General features: G+C 38.6%; 1 protein-coding gene across 3 annotated transcripts in view; it reads left to right on the forward strand.

The window, feature by feature from the left end:
* The window catches only part of Dnajc13 (DnaJ heat shock protein family (Hsp40) member C13), a 107,033-nt gene that overhangs the window by 58,238 nt on the left and 31,162 nt on the right, over positions 1–17,633 (forward strand). For all 3 annotated transcript variants that reach the window (XR_007835858.1, XM_051205901.1, XM_051205911.1), the window contains 11 exons: positions 1,305–1,409; positions 2,458–2,660; positions 3,718–3,802; positions 6,153–6,307; positions 6,790–6,835; positions 9,130–9,284; positions 10,732–10,933; positions 12,791–12,906; positions 13,791–13,869; positions 15,478–15,613; positions 17,438–17,622. Coding sequence is in view for 2 of the 3 variants with exons in the window: in XM_051205901.1 (XP_051061858.1) it covers positions 1,305–1,409; positions 2,458–2,660; positions 3,718–3,802; positions 6,153–6,307; positions 6,790–6,835; positions 9,130–9,284; positions 10,732–10,933; positions 12,791–12,906; positions 13,791–13,869; positions 15,478–15,613; positions 17,438–17,622 (1,467 nt within the window). In the remaining variant the exon portion in view is untranslated. The remainder of the gene's footprint in view (positions 1–1,304; positions 1,410–2,457; positions 2,661–3,717; positions 3,803–6,152; positions 6,308–6,789; positions 6,836–9,129; positions 9,285–10,731; positions 10,934–12,790; positions 12,907–13,790; positions 13,870–15,477; positions 15,614–17,437; positions 17,623–17,633) is intronic.

Genomic DNA, 17,633 nt, shown 5'->3' on the forward strand with positions numbered 1-17,633 from the left:
TTTGATGCAATTTTTAAAAATTCTTCTGATTCAAGATACTTTGTTTTAATTATGACAGAAAAAAGGCCTTTTTAAATATTTTAGAGTGGATCATAATCATAATGCTTATTAAATACCTTTGCAGTATACCAGGTACTGTTCTGGAATACATTTACATACCAAACCCCTCAGTGACCCTGTGTGGTGGTTTTCTTCATTTTCCCATTTGCAGCACAGACTGAGGAGCAGAGGGGCTGAGTACATGCCACTGTCACCTGTAAGCTCAAGCTCAGAACCAGAGTTGGCTGCTGGAATCTGGTGCTCTTAGCCATTTTGCTCTATTTACATTTGACTCTAACTGAAAGCTGATCATTACAGGGGTATTTAGAAGCCATGAAACACCCAAACTTACTAACATAAAAACTCTGTCTGCTAAAACATCAATTAAGAAAACTGTAAGAACTATCTATGTTGCTAAAAGAGAAAATTAAAACAAATCTAGTTTTTCTAATCTTAATTAGCTTTGTATGTGATGCTGGAAGTTGGCAGCAGTCTGCGCCCAAGATAGTTCATGTTGCCCTGCCCCCACTGCATCTTATATTTAGAGTCAAAGAAGGAAGTGGCACATAGAAGATAGAGGTAGGTCAGGCACAGGGAGTTGGATCGCTGCCCACTTCGGCCTTACTTGAACACGTTTGAGCACTTGGTTGCCTGTGGCCGACTAAAGCTGAGACTCAGCAGTCTGTTATGGGTGTAGATTAGGAAGTGTTTCATTTGCTGAGTTATGGCTCACTGTGTACAGAGGGATCTTCAGGCAGAACCTAAGTGTGTGCAACAGCAGCAGCACTAGGCCAGACCACATTCATTTTAACATCATGGGAAAGGGCAGAAAATGTTTAACCTGCTGAAACCTGTGCTGGCATTTTGACCCTGATCGAGCTGCTTACTGAAGCCAGTTCCTCTTCCCTAAAACCTTTATATGTTGACCCTTATGGTTTCCAGTTAATAATATTTGTTTATTTAGTAATTATTTACAGCATTCTTTCTACTGAAACTTTAGTGCCATAAGAATTTATTAGTGGCCACAGGGAATATAGATGTCCTTAAATTTAGACAGATGAGTGAATTTAGAAAATGTTTCATATATGTGCTAACAAAGAAATACCTTTCTTGGGATGTTCCTTAGGCATTTAATCCAATTTCTGAAATAATTAAAAAAAAAAAAAAAAAAACTTCAGACCAAAATTTGGTACTGAATAAGTTGTTTATGGCAAATGTCCCTTAGATTTCTGCCTTGGAAATAATTGAAGTCTCTTTTAACATAGAGCAATGTGATTGAAGCATCTCCGGATATGAAGAGAGAGAGTGAAAAGGAGTGGTATTTTGGCAATGCAGACAAAGAAAGGAGTGGGCCATATGGATTTCATGAGGTATGTGCTGTGTAGGAACTTTGTGTCATCTCTACTTTGTTGATGTGTCTTGGTGAAAGAGTCTCCCACATTTTACCACATAGCTGGATATCAGCTGCGGACAGCATAGACAGGCAGCATCATGCCTGGCAGGTCTTTCCTTCTTAGACCCTCTGTCTTAGTACTCATATAGATGTGCACTGTTTTTTTAGGTACTATTTTGTGTGTGCATGTGTGTAAATGTATGCCACATGTGTGCAGTTGACCAAACAGGCCTGAATAGGGCATCAGATCCCCCAGAGCTGGAGGGACATGTGGTCATGAGCCACCTAACATGGATGCTGGGAACTGAACTCAGGTCCTCTGGCAGAACAGGAAGTGCTCCATCTCCAGAGCCACCTCTCCAGCCCCCAAGACGTTCAGTATCTTTAAACTCGTTACTGTGTTACCACCAATAGTCATAAACCTCCATTTCCTCCTAAAGTATTTGGTGACTTGAAGTTCTGGAGATGTACCTATGTGTACAAAATCATGGTTCAAATCTTTTAAGACTGTTAGAGGAGTGTAACTCAGGAGGTGGCATTGAGTTTTCAGTGAATTTTTATACAATAACTATTACTATCCTAATTATATGTCACATCTTGCTTCACATGGCATGATCATTGAATAGTACATGCTCATTCTGGGAGCCAAGAGTATCCCCCTTCACCACAGTGTTTGGTCCTGTCCTCTGTCTTCAACCTCTCAGTCTCAGTCAGAATGAGGGGCCAAGCCTTCTAGGACAGAATTTGATTTCCGGCCACTTTGTTTATTTTTTTATGCACTTTCCAATGTTCTGTGCACTCTTCTATTGGCCAAATGGATGGTTATTCTTACATTATTAGTCAAATTTGTGTTCCTGAAGTGCTATTGGCAAGATTTTGCATATTCATAGTGTATTTGCCATACTGGCACATCACTCTCTCATAAATGGACTGTTGTTTCTTATGTATTGCAATGATATAAAAAACATTGGCAAACATTTTATTTAATTCTGTGTTTGTAATAATGATGCCTTCAATCAATTAAGATGCAAGAATTATGGGCCAAAGGAATGTTGAATGCAAAAACCAGATGTTGGGCTCAAGGCATGGATGGATGGCGACCGCTCCAGGCGATACCTCAGCTTAAGTGGTGCCTGTTAGCCAGTGGGCAGGCTGTTCTGAATGAAACTGACCTTGCTACCTTAATACTGAACATGTTGATCACAATGTGTGGATATTTTCCAAGCAGGTACAATGCCATTTATGTTTTCATGACTAGCAAGAACTCTCAGATATCCTGGTATCTCCACTGTGTGGATATGCCCTCTGTAATGTTACAGGATTACTCTGGCAGTCTAAAACAAGGGGTCCTATATGTGGCTTGGGATAGTACTTCTTTGACCTTTAAACTTTTTTAAACAGTTACAAAAAGTTAATATTGATGTGGTAACTGAAAGCAAGCTTTTCTGGGGGATTTAAAATCTTACATAATTGATATTTATCAGCTGGATTCTAGTAGTGGTAACAGTTATAATACTTAATGAATTATATAGGACTGTTTGGAAATAGATATCTATAGCCCATGTCAGTACTCAGTGCCAGCTACTGATCTGCCAGGCTAGCCAGGCCTGCAGTTGAAGATGGAATGATTGACAGCTCACCTTGAAGGACCACTACAGGCAAGAATTTGCTTCCAGTAACAATCACATTCGTAACCTTTACCTGGAATATTTTAGTCTTCATAAAATATTTGCACACACATCATTTTGTTGTTATGCTATTCTAAATATAACCTGATAGAAATGATTAAACTAAAAACATATATCATATACACTATATGTTCATCTCATAGTTCTCTTTAAAAATCGGGTTAGACTCAAAACCATACAGTTACCATTTAGAAAGTAATGAATTCATTAAAGCTCTATATGAAAAGTACTGACCATCGTTAAACTAAGGTTCACGTTTATTTGACAGAGCTTGATATATGGGGCCTTTGGGGGGACTATCCACAGACAGCATGTTAGACAACACAAAGTTTAATCAATTAAATAATAAATAAGAGTCTTTGGCTCTTCTAGGGTACTGTTTTTCAAGGAAATCTTATGGAAGGAAATGAAGTCATATTAAACAGCCAGTAGATTTAAACCAAATACCTAATCATGTTCCCAGCTGTATGAGAGCTTAGTCTTCATTTACAAAAGAGGAAGGTAACTTGCTTCATGCCTAGTAGAATGCCATATGCTGTGAACATACAAATTCCAATAAATGTATATTAAATGTTGACCTCAGGAAATATTTTCTAGGGATCAGGATAATGCCATCATTCGTCCTTTGCCCAGAGTGAAACGACTGCTGTCAGACAGCACCTGCCTTCCCCATGTCATCCAGGTGGGTCACTTCTGTTAGCAAACTAGACAGTATTTGAAAGATTATCTTATTTTACTATAAGTTCTTGTCTGTATTTCATTATAACCCATTCCATTTTCATAAAGCTGAACCCCGAGTTACATTTGCTTCATATATCCTTTTTTTTTTAAAGATGTATTTATTTTTATGTGTAAGGTGTTTTGCCTTCGTAAATATCTGTATATCATGCACATGCCTGGTTCTCCTGGAGGTCAGAAGAGAGTATTAGGTCCCCAGGAATTGGCATTACATCTGGTTGTGAGCTGCCTGGTAGGTGCTGGGAACCAAATCCAGGTCCCCTACAAGAGCAGTCAATGCTCTTTAACTGCTGAACCATCTCTCTAGCCATAGTTCCACGTTCTCAATTGAGTTGTCAATCTGTGTATACTGGGGAAGTTTCTATATCCAGGAACCTAATTGTGTGCTATCTTCAGAGTCCAGAATCATTCAAAAAGGATTTTATTATCCGTTCTTTAAAAAATCCCATGACTGTGGGAACTGCAAGGGTGCACTCCTTTGTGCTACAGATTGGCATGGGGCTACAGGTGTGCACTAGCAGGCACAGAAAAGGGCACCCTCATTTCCTCAAGCTGACAGCAGACTCACTAGTGTTCCCCTTGGGTTTTACAGTTTTCAGCTAATGGTTTTTATGGATAGTAACCACTTCAAAGCATACAGTTGGATACGTTGGATATACTAATTTTTTTTCTTTTTCTGCCTTATGCTGTTCTTCTGGAATTTATAATACCTACAACTGAGATTAACAATAGACCCAAATAAGTAGGTTCCAGAGATTTTTAGGTAAACTTCTTCCTGTGTATTTATTAGTCTGTCATCCTAACTATGTATTCATTTTTCCATTAACTATACATAGACCTTATGTCTGTGATGATCCTTTCGTCTTTTTAATTGAAAGTGACAATTACATGTTTGTTTGTTTTTATTTTTAGAACAATCTTATTTTACATACCAATCCCAGTTCCCTCTCCCTCCAGCCCTCCTACTCTCCCGACCTTTTCCCTATCCACTCCTCAGGGAGGCCTCATTTATGTGTTACTACCTAATACTTATGGAAATCACTGATATTCAAAGATTGCTGAATTTGCCTAAGAATTTTTAAAGTGGTACATATAATGCGCAGTGAATGGGTGTTTTAGGTTTTCTTGTACCGTGACAACTTGGAATACTCTGTTGTTTTATTGATAATGTGAGGTAAAACTCAAGATCTGCTATTTCCCAATACCTTATCTCAAGCTGTAGCTGTCCTTAACATTTGAGCAAGTCCTATATGACTGTTTTTGATTTTTCCTTCCTAAAACTTGCCATAGCGTGAAACAGTACGATTGCCTTATTGAAGAGCTAGGACGTGACGCAGGAGAAATTTAAGACACCGGCTTAAGACAAACAGTTCTTCTTTCTCACACCTAAATCTAGACTATTGGCCTGTCACATGGAGCGAGGACTTACACTCTGTTCATCTCACCTGAGCCTAGTGGCTGTCACGTGGAGCTAGTGTTTACATCTGAGTCTGTTGGCCTGTCCCATGGAAATAATACTTATACCTTGCAATGTATGCTTGTTTTGTTTTTACTAGTAGTAATTGACCCCAAATTTGGGATTCTTTGGAGGCAAGTATTTAATGAAAATTGAAATATCACCTTTATTATGTAACTAATAAGTAGAACTTACTAAATTGGCTTAGTTCACATTTGTTCAGAGCAGCTCTGCTTGGGTCTTCATTAGCCTAGATGCAGTCAGTCCGTGCCCTGAGGTAGGTGTGTCCCTCAGTGTTCTAGAGCCTGTGGCCTCTCAGCGGTCTGTGGTCGTGGCCTCTCAGCGGTCTGTGGTCGTGGCCTCTCAGTGGTCTGTGGTCGGGGCAGCCTGAGCTGCACTTCTATCTTTGCTTTTTAGTACCATTTCACTAGGAGCTGGTTTTTGCTCTGCTCCTCGAGTTAAGTATCCTTCAGGGAATTGTTTATATCAGCTTAACTGAAACTAATGCAACATAGACACACATGCACACATGTGTACATGCGTGCACCTCACACATGTGCAAACGCACACATTCTTACATGTGTGTGCATCAGAGATACTCTCAAACAAGCATCTTTGCTGTAACAACATAACAAAACTGATTTTGGACACATTTGGGCCTTTATCTGGTTTCATTTTTTATCAGTTCTCAACAGTGGTTTACTGTCTGCATTAAATATAGAATGAATCCCTTAAACGTTGGTTTTGAGTCTGGTACAACTGTATTGAATCCCATGGATATAAGAAATGATAACCTCACCATAACCCACCAAACAAAACACTTTGTTTACTTTTCCAGCTACTGCTGACCTTTGACCCTATCCTTGTTGAGAAGGTTGCTATCTTATTACACGACATTATGCAAGATAATCCACAGTTACCTCGCCTCTATCTCAGTGGAGTGTTTTTCTTTATCATGATGTATACAGGTTCCAACGTCCTTCCTGTTGCTCGGTAAGAAAATGAAAACACTGTCTTAAATTACTTGTTTATGTGACACACTTAACAGGGACTTCTGAATCATTGCTTTTTCATTATAATAGCTAATTAAATATCTAAAAATGTAGGAAGTAGAAGAGAAGGTGGGAATTCAATATTGTGCCAGTTTACCAGAAATAGTATTTGAAATTTATTTTATTACATATTACATATATTAAATAGAAATGCATTTATCTATACATGTAGTTTTATATTTTGCTGTCTTACTAAATGTTTCTATATTACTCTGTAGCCTTAATATAGCCAAACTTCAAAATCTTTATAGCACATTTCAGGTCTTTCCTCGGTCTAATTAATTTGGGAATATGATTTGTGAGTTGCCCTTTTAACTTATTTTTAACCTTTTTAAAATTCATTAATGATCTATTCTTTAGAAACACAAAGTGACCAAAACCTAATCATTTTCTTTATCTAAAAGACACTGTTTTTATTTCTAGGTTTTTGAAATATACACACACCAAGCAGGCTTTCAAGTCTGAGGAGGTAAGCATGTTAGCTGTCTGCACACACACAGTGAGTGAGCTGTCTCAACTCGCTCAGGTAGTTTTAGGAGTATGTGGTTACTAGGCTTGAGGGCAGGTCCCACTTAGCAATTCATTCCTGTTCTTTGCAGTACTTTTGCACATGGAAATGCTAAGCAGATTTTTTAAATGAAAGTATTGCCCATTCTGTGTACATTGAAATCACAACTATGAGTTATCCCTTGGTAGCTCTTAGTGTGTTGTTACCTCTTCAGGTCAGTCAGATTAGTAGTTTTTATAGAGATGTTACTGTAATCTGAAATCTCTTATGATTCATTAAGACTGGAGCCTTCCTTGTGTTCCGCTCTCCAGGCGTAAGAGATAGCAGGTTCCCTTTTTGAAGGTACACTGTTTTCATGTGTTCTCGGAGTGTTCTTGCCCTTGCGGTCAGGAAAACTGTGAGCCGAAGAAAGATGACACTTAGAAGGCCATCAATCTGAGAATTTTATTACCTGCCAGTTAGCAATATTCAAATTTGTTAGGCTTTTGTTAGAGCATTTAATTTTTTAATTTACCCAAAACAGACCACTGTTTAAGACACTGAAGATTGTTACACCACTTTGACATTACAAACTAGACAGTAATGAAGGCTTCATAGAGTAGTCACTGAAGCCCCAAGAGAAACAAGTTTGCCTGACACTGTTGAGATGAAATGGGCAGTCGAATATAAAAAAGCAGTGTATCTGGTGATGCTTAATACAAAATTAGTCTTTTGGGGCAGCCTTCCTTCCTCCTTTACTTCTGTGCATCAATATATAGAAATTTTCTTTAAGAAAAAACAGAAATGGGCAAGGGGATTTTGTGTGTTTGCTTGTCTGTGTACCTGTGTGGAAGCCAGAGGTCAATCTGAGATGCCTGTCTAGCCTCTCACTGAATGTGAAGTCTGATGGGGATCTGCCTGTCTTGGTGTCATCTCCCTCCCGTCCCTGTGCTGGGGTTATATCTCCTGCTGCCCACTCAGCTTTGATGTGGGTTCTGGGGATTTAAATCCAGACCTGCATGCTTGTACAGGAAGCACTTTACCCTCTGAGAGAGCTCCCCAAACCCTGAAAACTTCTATTTTAGAAATTATTTGCCCTAAGTGTTTTGAATAATTACAGCAAAATTCTATTTGTAGCTAGTTCCAAGTAATAGAACTCTAGGAAGCAGAACAGCATATCTTCACCCAGCAGCTTTATGGGTAAATTTATCACTATTGTTATGAAAAAGTCTGAAAATTAATTGCTTTTGAATTTGCTTCTGTTTCATCTCTACTGCTGTCCTACAGAAGTAAAACTTGTTAACTCATCTAGGTGGAAAGGAAGAGAGGCATTTGCTTTCATTAGGACCAGATTTCAATCCTAAGAGAAATGACTTTTTAAAATGTAGCATGTTAAATTGTGAGCCAGTTTTGGACTTCTTGATCCAGTTAGTTGTAATTATTTTACATGAAGTCCCCCTCTTAAATTCTACGCACATTTCATGAGAGCAGCCTCTTTAAGATCTCAATTTAAGGTCTAGTGAGATGGTTCAGCAGGTAAGGTGCTTGCTATCAGACCTGGAGGTCTCAGTTAAGTCTCCAAGACCTACATAGTGGGAGGTGAGATCCTACATCTACATGTTATTCTCTGACCTCCACAAGCATGCCCTTGTATTGGATAGACACGTACACACTCTCCCTCTCTAAACAAACAAACAAATAAATAAAATAATTTCCAAAAGAACTAGACTTAATTACTAGGTTTTGAAAATGGCAGATGTGGTTAGAAACTGTAGTGACTGGTAGAGTACAAGGTAAGTAATATATGTCTTTGTGGACCTTCCTTGTCACCCATCATTGTTGCTCATGGCCACAGGCTCATCCTTAATCCTGTGTGGTGGTGCAGGTGACCCCTGAGAAAGCTAAAGTTGCTGCAAAGCTGTTGCTTCTGCCTTTGCCTTCACATTTGGTTGTGTTCTTCTAACTCCTACAGCACAGAAGTGGGTTGTTCCATTTGTGTTTGTTTGTTTGTTGTTTGTTTGTTTTGAGGCAAGGTCTCTCTCTACATAACCCTGGCTGTCTGGCCTTGAACTCATAGAGATCCATCTTCCTCTATCCATGAGTGCTGGGATTAAAGTTGTGCCCCACAACACTTGGCCTTGTGTTCTTTTCTTGAAATGCTTCAATTATTCATTTATCAAAACATTTACAGGTGATTTCATCATTTCTAACTACATTTTGCCCTTTTTTCCTTTTCTTTCTTTCTTTTTTTTTTTTTTTTTTTTTTTTTTTTGAAGACTAAAGGACAGGATATTTTTCAGAGAAGTATACTTGGACATATCCTACCTGAAGCAATGGTTTGCTACCTAGAAAATTATGAACCTGAGAAGTTTTCTGAGATTTTCCTGGGTGAATTTGACACTCCAGAAGCAATCTGGAGCAGCGAGATGAGGTGAGTAACTCCTAGCTGTTTATGCTTGGTAAGTTTGATGCTGATCACGGCTTGACTTCCATTGCTAGAAGCATTTTTACAGTTCTGTATGTTCCAAATCAACTGATAGGTTTAAACAATACCTGAAGCTTCTTCTGTACTCCTAAGAATTAATAAATCACTGTTAATAGAGCTTTTGTATAAGAGTGTGACTGGTTACTGCTAATGGCAATACAATCAAGACACAACTTCTGGATTCTTGGGAATAGGCCTTTACTCCACAAACTGTGCCCATATAAAATGAGTCAGACTAGAATTGTCCACAAGAATCTTGATGAGCAATTCCTAGCTGTCTTAGTTAAGATTTTATTACTGTGAAGAGACATCGTGACCACAGAAATCATTTAATTGGGACTTTCTTACAGTTTCAGAGGTTTAGTCCGTTATCATCATGGCAGGAATCTTGGGAGCATACTGGCAGAAACTGTGCTGGAGAAAGAGCTGAGAGTTGTGCATCTTGACCGACAGGCAGAGAAGGAGACTGGACATAGCTTAAGCATGAGACCACAGAGCCTGCCTCCACAGTGACACACTTCCTTCAATAAGGCCACACCTCCTAATAGTGTCACTCACTGTAGACCTACAGGGGCCATTTTCTTTCAAACCACCACCTTAGCCAACAGGTTTTGACATTACAAGGAAAGGCATGCCATGGGAGAAATTATGGAAACAGTAAAAGGCGAGACCCAGAAACACATGGCAGTGTACACTGTACATACACATACACTTCACCTGCTCATGGCTGTTCATAGGTCCAGGGTGCTGGCTGCCTCTATGAAGCCCTCAGCTCTCTTAACTGCATGACATTTGGTCTTTGAGTCAGTTCTCAGACCAACTTTACATTCTCCATGCCACTTACTATCTTTGGATTTCTGGGGTAGGTTGGCCTTTAGGCTTGTTTTAGTCTGGACACTATTCTGTGTATCAGTCATTTTTGTTGGGAGAAATATGTAGGAATATGAATAAATTAGAAATAATTTTGTGTGTAAAATTTTTCCTTTTAAATTGTTTTATGGTACTCTCTTTGAAAGATTTTTCTTATCACATTGAGTTCTGCTTAGCTTATGGCCAGATAAAAGCCATAAAGGCAGTAGCAAGCCTTAGTGCCTGGCTGTCCTGCTACCTGATACAGGTGCAAACACTATCTGACTTTGTAATGGCTGAGTTTTTAGTAGGAATGACTTAACAGGTCAGCATTTGTCTTTGATTTTTATTACCAAGTATTATAACTAGATTTATTTTCCCTGGGTATTTATACGATATAATTACAATGCTTAGTAACATTTAATCTAGCTTTATAATTGAGTAGTTCTGAAGATTTGTGTAATTTTCTTGCATGATTACCTATGTTTCTCTTTAAGTAAACTAATCCTTCAGAATGCCTGAACGGAAGCTTCTGTGATTGTAGGCGCCTCATGATAGAGAAGATTGCTGCCCATCTTGCTGACTTCACACCTCGCCTGCAGAGCAATACAAGAGCACTTTATCAGTATTGTCCCATCCCAGTTATCAATTATCCACAGCTGGAAAATGAACTATTTTGTAATATTTATTACCTCAAACAACTTTGTGATACACTCCGTTTTCCAGATTGGCCAATTAAAGACCCAGTAAGTTCAGTGTGTTCCTTCTTATATAGTTTTCCTTTAAACTCTGTGTTTATATATTGCTGTGATTGGCTTAATAAGGGGCTAGCTAACTAGCCAATAGCTGGACAGGACAAGGCTGGGGGAGAGCCAAATAAAGGATGCTGGGAAGAAGAAGGGGGAGTCAGAAGAGTTGCCAGGAGACACAGAGGGAACCAGACATTCTGGAAGACAGATAAATACATGAGCCACATGGCAGCACACAGATTAATAGAAATGGGCGGTTTTTAAGTTGTAAGAGCTAGTTAGTAATAATCCTGAGCTATCAGTCAGCATTTATAAAAATAATAAGATTTGGTGATTATTTGAGAACAGCTACAGGACAGAAACTTTTGCCTACAAATGTCACCCCCTTGTTGGGTGCCAAATAAAGCATTTATCTAATTATTCTTTACCAATAAAAAATTTGTAGTCAGATATCAAGGTAAGAAGCCGAAAGATTAGAAAAGCAGCGGAGCAGACCCCAGTGACTTCATACCTCTCCATTCCTTACTCCAAAAGGGCTGAGATCCTGTCTCAGCCCTGCCTTACTACTTCCTATCTCCTATCTGTCCACAGTCTTCCAAACCTCTATGGTTAATTTTGGTCAGCTGGTGGCTAGCTCCACCCTCTGACTCAGAGCAAGTTTTATTTTCAGAATGAAATCAAAATACCACATAACACCTTCTTAAACTGCAGAAACAATTTCTCAACACTTCCAGGTAATTTTTCCTTCTGTGATAAAGAGGATAATAGCTTCTTTTAGGTATTCACTGAGTACGTGCCTGTAGTCCCCACTGCATGGGTACTGAGTTCATGGTCATTGGTGTTTGGTATCTGAGACAGTTTTAGGTTGACTGTTATGTTGTCTCTGTACATTCAGAAGATTGCCTGATTTCACCAAGCCTCAGGGTTCATCTCTAAAATGGAGGTTACAGAAATGTTAGTTGCTATCTGTAAAGGGTGAAGATAAGAATATTCATGTAAACACCACTCACTGGTGTACAAAAGAGCAGATCTGGAGTCCTTGGGTCTGTGGAAAGGAGTAAAGTAGGTCTGGGTGCCTGTGCAACATAACTTCCCGTTAAAGGTGTCAGAACATTTGCCACATGGCACTGTATATGCACAGTGCTATGACCAGACACAGACAAGCCTGGGCCTGGTTCACACGGGGTTCTATATGAAACGACAGAAAACGTAAAGTCTTAGTGATACAGAGGTTTATTCACTGGGAAATGCACCTTTTAGAATTTTAGCATGTTTTTCAGACTTTAAAGAATTAGCTTCAGTAGTGAACCCCTGTGTTTCCCTGTCTTCTGGACTGAGGCAGGAAGGTTGCAAGGCCAGCCTGGCGTTTATCAAGACAAAAAAATGAATTGAGTCTGACAGTGTGTGTAAAGCAGTATGTTCCTTTAGTGTATAGCCATGTGATATGTATTCACTGTTGTCTTCCCTTCCCTGTGCAACTTCAGTGAGTTCTCTGTCCCCTGCATTTGTTTGAATGTCAGCATATTAAGACAGGTTCTACAATGTGCTTGCTTTCTTAGCACAGTGTATCTTGTACTCATTTTGAGGTTTTGTGTTTTATGAATATTTCTTTTAAAAGTTAACAGTAGAGATACATTGGTGAAGAATAAAACTATAGCTTAAACAGAAGGAAGTTCTGTAACTACTAAGCTGGCTGCCAACTGTATTAAGATTTTTATATTTCAGTACACTATTAGTTGGATAGCCTAGAAATACTCATTTAAAGAAATACATCACAAATATTGTACAAACCTAAAATTATATTTTGAATCCTTTTATTCTACTGGATACAGATTTTACTCCTTTTTCTTTAAGGTTAAGCTTCTGAAAGATTCCCTTGATGCTTGGAAGAAGGAAGTGGAAAAGAAGCCACCCATGATGTCGATAGACGATGCTTACGAAGTGCTCAATCTGCCTGCGGGCCAGGGGCTGTGAGTTACTTCATTACCTCAGTATTAAATGTCTGCCTTAGCTTAAGGCATTGGTATCAAAGATGGAAATCCATCTAAACCAGGCTCATAAAGGGTTGGGTTTTTGTTCAGTTGGTTTTGATTTTGGCCTGCTTACTGATAATACAAGGCCCATGAGAATTATCTGGAACTCTAGTCACTGGCTGTGACATCTTACAGATTTACTAACCAGATACACTCTTGTGATCTTGTTGGGAACCATTACATTTTATCAATTGAGCTGTTGTGTGCACTGTGCTGAGCCATCACCTGGCACATGGTGCTCCTGCGCCTGCTTGGTTCCCGCTTCCTCCTCTAATGCGTGCTATGTGTGGGGAAGTCTGGTGGACGTGTGTGCCCAGGACACTGCACATAGATGAGCAACATCCCTGGGGAGTCTAGTGACTACACACCGTAGAGGGAAATGGCTTCAAAGGCATTCTTTAGAGTATAGAATAAATGTCTGCAAATTTCCTTAATATTGATACAGTAACTTAGTATTACAGTTTGCAGTGGTATTGTAGACATTTTGACAGATTGTTAGATTTTTAAAGCATACTTCTTATTTTATCAAATCCCAAATGCAATTTTGTAAATTTTTAATAGATAATACTATAAAACTGTGTTGTAAACAACTACATTTTATAATGTATTTGGGGAACTTTTAGCTTTTGCTTCACCTATAAAGATAACATAAAAATATAATGTTACTTAAATCCTACTGGATTTAATTGGACATCTAATATTTGGGATCAAGGTACAATTCCTGACATAGATGTGAGCATATTACAGCATCCCATTAGATGATTGTGTATTTTTTTTTTCATATACCTTACTGTATACACAGACAATTTCCCTCCTTCCAGGCATGATGAAAGCAAGATCAGAAAAGCATACTTCAGACTCGCACAAAAGTACCATCCGGATAAGAATCCAGAAGGAAGGGTATGTGCTGCCTTTGGAATGGCTTCACTCAGTTTTGCTCTGGTTGCTTCATCCCATGTACCTGATATGAGCAGGCTTCTAACCACAGCCTGTGCTTTCTCTGTGGGTGGTCTTCTCTTAGTCTACTGCAAGGGGTGCTCCTGTGACTATTGTGTTTAGGACACATTTATTCTCTAGTCTTACCCATTCCTGTTTGAGAGTTAATTATAACCATCAATCATAAGAATAATAGATAAACTGTATTTAAGGTATGTCAGCACCGTGCAGATTAAGTAATGTGTTTTTTTCAAATGGCACCCAAAATTCTTACCCTACTAAGTGAAGAAGTAGGGAATTGGAAACCTGAGTATTTCTGACAAAGAAGACTTGATGTTGAAAAGATACCACTTAAGGGAATATAAACCTTTTCAAAGTTAAAGGCCTGGTTGGTTGGCTTTTGCTTTGTTTTTGTTTCATTTTGATTTGTTTTTAGGTTAAAGGGAGTTGTTTAATGGGTTTTTGTTGTTGTTGCTGCTTTGTTTTGTGAACTTCATGATTCAAATTCATCTCAAAAAAAAAAAATAAAATAAAAACGAAAGTCTGACATTACTTGTCAAATTTTTAAATTATTAAAATACTACATAAAATTGCTGTAGTGGAAGGGACAGGAGTCAGTCCCTCACATAAGGCTATATGCTGCTGCTGACAGACGTTTATAGATGTTTATAGTAAATCATATACTAACTCAGAGTTGCAGAATCCTCATGAAGACACCAGTGCTACACGCTGAAATAGCAGTTTTGCAGATTAAATAAGATAATAAATAAGAATTTAGCACAGTGCTTGTCATAGTGCTCAGTAAACAGTAGCACGTGGGCTCAGACAGATGGGTCACAGGTGAAGGTGCTTGCCACCAAACAGATCTCAGAATGAAGAGAGAGAGCTAACTTCTACAAGTTGTCTTCTCATCTCCACATGTAAGGTGGCAGGTGTGCACCCTGCTCCCGCCCACATAGGTGGAAATGTTAATAGGAAACTTTTTAAAGAATAAAGCGAACAGTACTTCTTCTCAATAATCTTACTACATTGAGTCAGTCTTTGGTATATATGAGGAATTTGGGGATTTTTGTTGTGTTTTTTGTTTGTTTTGTTTGAGACAGCAGCTCATAAATGCCAGGCTGGTCTCTAGCTGTCATATAGCCAAGGATGACTTTAAACTTGTGTTACCTCTGTCTTCTGGGGTTGCAGGCATGTATGCCCAGCTTCTTCGGTGCCGAGTTTGAAGCCAGAGCTTCATGCGTGCTAGGCAAGAGCCTTGCCTATTGAGTTGCATCTCCAGGCTCCTTTGTATATGTTTCTTCACATATACTTATGGCATATTTAAATTTTCATGCAAATATTTTTCTTTGCATAAAATTGAAATCCTTGGCTACTTATTCAGGGGGAAAAAAATGTAGTTCCCTCTTACAGTATTCCAGCTAGATGGCAGTTGGAATGAATTTCTTTATGTGAAAGTAAAATACTTAAAGAAATTGGTAAGTTATAATAACCAGGTACCAGTTATGTCTTGTTTTAAGTTATAATTAGAAATTTTCCAACTAAAACCTAATTGTCTGTGGTTGTATACAGGACATGTTTGAAAAAGTAAATAAAGCATATGAATTTTTATGTACCAAGTCAACAAAAATAGTGGATGGGCCAGATCCGGAGAATATAATTTTAATACTGAAAACACAGAGTATCCTTTTCAATCGCCATAAAGAAGGTAAATCCTCTGCCATGACAGATCATAGATTATTTTACTGCTACTCTTACTGAGTTACTTGTTCTGGAGCATAGTCTAAAGAATTTGGAATTGTTACTGCAAAGGACTCTGGGAATTGAGTTTCTGGTCAGGAAAGCAATAGTCTTCCAGAAGAAGGTCTCAAGCAATGCCTGCTGTGTGCCTTCTCTTCTGCCTGTGATTTTCAGGATTTTGCATTGACAATAGGGTTTCATTATTCCTTCCCGAATGAAGTATCTGTTCTGTGTTGCTACATGGTTAGGTCTATCTATGTTTAGCCACCTAGCCATACATTAAATGATATGTAAGATATTAAATGGTCAGGACTTTACAGATTACTTAATGATCTTCAGTGACATGCGGAAGACTGCTTGACTTGGCTCCAGCAGCCCCAGAAAGTGGAGAACACCAAGCACCTTTGGGCTTTAAAATGAAGAAGAAACTTGAAAAAACTGTTCATTTCACACCTGCTATTTCACACTGTCTCTCTCAAGACCCTGTGTCCTTTGGAATAGTTAGAAAAACACTGGTTTCTGTGAAATAAGGGTCACTTTAGGGTCAGGTTTGTCTAAATGTTTTCATGGCCGTTAAGTTGCAGCAGTTAACAACCCAGAATTAAAAAAAAAAAAAAAAAACTAAAGCTGTAGTGAAAATATTTAAATATTTAATTCTTTGTTTAGTTTGATATAGGAGATAATTGTATTGGCTTAGGGACAATGTGAGATGGTGTGGAAAAGGAAGGAAAAAAGAGTATGTGGTAAGGATTTGAGGATAGCATGTTTTGTCTGGGAAACTTAAGATGAGAAGAAGTTGCAATTGGATTTTGCAGGTTGAGGAGAGCTGTGATCAACATACTTTTGTATATGACTTGAAGAGAGCATGTGCATAAACATCTTAGGTAAATGACCTCTAGAACTAAGAATGAAGTCACAGATGTGTCTCAAATAATTTATTTTTTAAACACACACACTCTTACATATATGTGTACTTTCTTTTCCTTCTTAAGCCAGCTTAAAACAGTATAATTTGAGTCAGATCATTATTGATCAGCTTCAAAATACAAAAACACTTTATTCTTATTTCAAGTGAAATTACAGAGGTGCTTAAGGATAGCACAGTTGAGGAGACTGGAGAATGGCTGGGTGGTTAAGAGCACTGGCTGCACTTCACCCTCAAGGCAGGCAGCTTACAACCATCCCTAACTCCAGTTCCTGGGGATCCAGTGCCCTCTTCTGGCTCCAAGGACATCAGACATGCACAAGTGATAATACAAATGCAGACCAAAAACTCACACAAAAAATGAAATTATATATCATTACTGATTATTTGCAAATCTTTGCCTCATTTAATAGTTGTTTTTAAAAAAAACAGACTGGATTTTAAATTTTTCATTGTATACCTCTGAGTGTACTTATCAGCAGAACTAGGTAAATAGTTAATACATTTTTTAATTTGGTATTTTTAGTAACGGTTTATATTTCGGGGCTTGTAGATGTTTAAAACAAATAATAAAATAGAAAGTGCAGGGAGCCTGTTCTTAGAAGCTGATCACACAGTTCTCACTTGTACTCCTTAAGAGAGATGTGTGCTAAGTGCCAGTGTGATGACAGAAAGCAGATATTCAAAAAAATCAGTTGTCTCCATGCTAGTGCAGCCCAGTTTACCAGAAGGTATTGTAATTCACCACGTGATTTCACTGAAAGGAAGGGTAAACTAGGAGATGATTACTATGTGGGCTGTTTTGTTTTTTGAGGTACTGTAACTGAGTCCTGGTGTGACTTTAACACTATGCTTCTGTTATTTCAGAGTTACAGCCTTATAAATATGCAGGGTACCCCATGCTAATTAGGACTATAACAATGGAGACCTCAGATGACCTCCTTTTCTCAAAAGAATCACCACTGTTGCCTGCGGCTGCAGAGCTGGCTTTCCACACAGTCAACTGCTCAGCCCTCAATGCTGAAGAGCTCAGAAGAGAGAATGGGCTAGAGGTAATAGGAGT

The sequence above is a fragment of the Phodopus roborovskii genome, unplaced genomic scaffold (genome assembly GCF_943737965.1).
Source record: "Phodopus roborovskii unplaced genomic scaffold, PHOROB, whole genome shotgun sequence".
Lineage (NCBI taxonomy): Eukaryota > Metazoa > Chordata > Mammalia > Rodentia > Cricetidae > Phodopus > Phodopus roborovskii.